Source organism: Haliaeetus leucocephalus, unplaced genomic scaffold, assembly GCF_000737465.1.
Source record: "Haliaeetus leucocephalus isolate CR32 unplaced genomic scaffold, Haliaeetus_leucocephalus-4.0 Scaffold371, whole genome shotgun sequence".
Classification (NCBI taxonomy): Eukaryota; Metazoa; Chordata; class Aves; order Accipitriformes; family Accipitridae; genus Haliaeetus; species Haliaeetus leucocephalus.
This window is the reverse complement of record NW_010972807.1, coordinates 27,409-30,294: the sequence shown is the minus strand read 5'-3', so window position 1 is coordinate 30,294 and position 2,886 is coordinate 27,409. Positions and strand designations below refer to the sequence as shown.

The window sequence follows — 2,886 nt, the reverse complement described above, 5'->3', positions numbered from 1 at the left end:
GGGGGGTTTGGGGGGGTGTCGTGGTTTTGGGGTGCCCCCCCCATCTCTGACCGCCCCCCGGCCCCCCAGCGGGGCAGCTGACGGGGGCTTCTTCGGTGGAGATGTACCGGCAGGTCCTGCTGAGCGGCTGCCGCTGCATCGAGCTCGACTGCTGGAAGGGGCGACCCCCCGATGAGGAGCCCTTCATCACCCACGGCTTCACCATGACCACCGAGATCCCCTTCAAGGTGCCCCCCCAAAAACTGGCGGTCCTCCAAACCCCCCTGAGCCCCCCAAAACTACCCAAAGCCCCCCAAAACTACCCAAAGGCCCCCCCAAAACTGCCCTGGCCCCATAGCACCCACAATGGGCCACTCTTGAGCACCCAGACCTCCTTTAAGACCACCCCAAAACCCAGGGGGTCCCCCCAAAGCCCCCTCTTGGGCCACCACAGCCCCTTTGGGGGGGTCCCAGTTTTTGGGGTGCCCCCCTGAACCCCCTTTTCCTGCCTGGCAGGAGGTGATCGAGGCCATCGCTGAAAGCGCCTTCAAGACGTCGCCGTACCCCGTTATCCTCTCCTTCGAGAACCACGTAGATTCGTGAGTCCCCCCCGAATCTCCAGGGTCCCCCCCAAGCCTCCAGGGGTCCCCCCAAGTGCCTTGGGGTCCCCCCAAACTTCTTGGGGTCCCCACAAAACCTCCAGGGTCCCCACAAACCCGCAGGGTCCTCCCCAAACCTCCAGGGTCTTCTGTCATTCCTTTGAACTCCAAATCCCATTGGGAGGATTTGGGGGGAACCCCCAGGGGTCCCTAAAAATCCTGTGGGGTCCCCAAAAATTCCTGGGGTACCCCCAAATCCCTCAGGGCCTCCCCCCCTTCCCAGGGTCCCCCTGAAAACGTCCCTGACCCCCTCCCCAAAACCAACTGGATGCAAGCAGGGGGAATGCTGAAGGAGGAGGGATAACCCCCCGAAACCCCTTTTTCACCCCAAAATTGGGGGGGCGGGGCCTGTGGATTTGGGGGACCCCCCCAGCACCCCAATATTCTGCCCTCCCCAGGACCAAGCAGCAGGCGAAGATGGCCGAGTATTGCCGCAACATATTCGGGGACGCGCTGCTCATCGACCCCCTGGAGAAGTACCCTGTCAGTTTGGGGGTGCAGGGGGGTGGGTTGGGCATACAGGAGAGGGTTTGGGGGGCACGGTGGATTTTAGGCATGCAGGAGGGGAATTGTGGGTGTCTGGGAGGGTCAGTGCAGGTTTGGGGGTGCAGAGCTGCATTTTGGGGGTGCAGGGGAGGAGTTGGGGGTGCAGAGCTGGGTTTCAGGGGTGCAGGGCCGAATTTGGGGGGTGTAGGGCTGGGTTTTGGGGGTGCAGTGGAAGTTTGGAGTGCAGGGCTGGATTTGGGGGTACAAGGAAAGATTTGGAGGTGCAGAACTGGATTTGGGGGTACAGGGGAAGATTTGGGGGTGCAGGGCCGAATTTGGGGGGTGTAGGGCTGGGTTTTGGGGGTGCAGTGGAAGTTTGGAGTGCAGGGCTGGATTTAGGGGTACAGGGGAAGATTTGGGGGTATAAGGATGGGGTTTTAGGGGTGCAGGGTTGGGGTTTGTGGGTACAAGGGAAGATTTGGGGGTGCAGGGCTGGATTTGGGTGTTCAAGGAAAGATTTGGGGGTACAGGGGAAGATTTGGGGGTGCCAGGCAGGATTCTGGGGTGTGGGGCTGGATTTTGGGGCTACAGAGCTATATTTGGGGTGGCAAGGCTGAATTTGGAGCATATTTTGGGGTGCAGGGGTAGGTTTTGGGGGTACAGGGCTGGGTTTTAGGGGTGCTGTGCTGGTTGGATGGGCAGGGTTGGATTTGGGGGTGCAGGGAGGATTTGGGCGTGCAGGAGGTGTGGGATTTTGGGGGTGTGGGGCTGAGTTTTGGGGGGTGCCATCAAGGTTGGGTGGGTTTGGCTGGATTTGGGGTTACAGGAAAGTGGGGGGGCCCCCCCATGACTTTTGGGGTGCTGCAGCTGGAGCCGGGGGTGCCCCTGCCCAGCCCCCAGGACCTGCTGGGCCGGATCCTGGTGAAGAACAAGAAGCGGCGCCCGAGGCCGGCCCCCGGCCCCCCCAACCTGCGCCCCAAAACTCCCGGCGCCAGCGACCCGGGTACCCCAAAACCTCCCTGCTGCACTGCAAAACTTCCCCTCTGCACCCCAAAACCTCCCCTCTGCACCCCCAAATCCCACCTGTGCCCCCAAATGGCTCCAGCCCTGTGCCAGTGCCCCTGCACCCCAGCCTGTCCGCACCCCAAAACAATCCCCTGAACCCCCAAACCCTCCCCCTGAACTCCCAAAACTACACCTGCACCCCAGACCAGCCTGGTGCCAGCAATCCCTGCACTCAAACCCTCTCCTTTAAACCCCAAACTTCCTCCTGCACCCCAAAACCTCATCCTGTACCCCTAAAGTTCCCCTGCACCCCAAAACCCCTCCCTGCACCCCAAACTGCTCCAGCCCTGCACCAGCGACCCTGGTACCCCCAAACCTCCCCCTGCACCCCAAACCTCACCTGCACCAACTCCCCCCAAACACCACCCCACCCCCAGACCCCCCATCTCCCTATATAGCACCCCAAAATCTGTAAGGAGCCCCCCCAAACTCTTCTGCCCCCCCCAAACTGTGTTATGCTCCCAAAAACCCCTGGGCACCCCCAAACTGCTGGGCTTTGGGGTCCCCTCTCACATCCTGCTCCCCTACAGGCCCCCCCCTCACGGAACACTCTGAAACTGGGATCCCCCCAGTACCCAATGGGGAGGAGAAGGGGCCCAAGCTGGGTGAACCCCGAAAATCTATTGGTGAGTTTGGGGGTGCTGGGGGTGATTTGGGTGGGAGCTCAGAGGGATTTGGACATGCCAGGGGGAGATTT

At 61.5% G+C, this 2,886-nt stretch overlaps 1 protein-coding gene across 1 annotated transcript in view; it reads left to right on the top strand.

Annotated features, from left to right (window-relative positions):
* LOC104835260 (1-phosphatidylinositol 4,5-bisphosphate phosphodiesterase beta-3-like) overlaps positions 1–2,886 on the top strand; it is a 28,004-nt gene that overhangs the window by 9,525 nt on the left and 15,593 nt on the right. Inside the window, exons 6-10 of the mRNA XM_010573147.1 lie at positions 70–227; positions 496–578; positions 1,037–1,121; positions 1,992–2,127; positions 2,720–2,815. Coding sequence (XP_010571449.1) covers positions 70–227; positions 496–578; positions 1,037–1,121; positions 1,992–2,127; positions 2,720–2,815 — 558 coding nt within the window. The remainder of the gene's footprint in view (positions 1–69; positions 228–495; positions 579–1,036; positions 1,122–1,991; positions 2,128–2,719; positions 2,816–2,886) is intronic.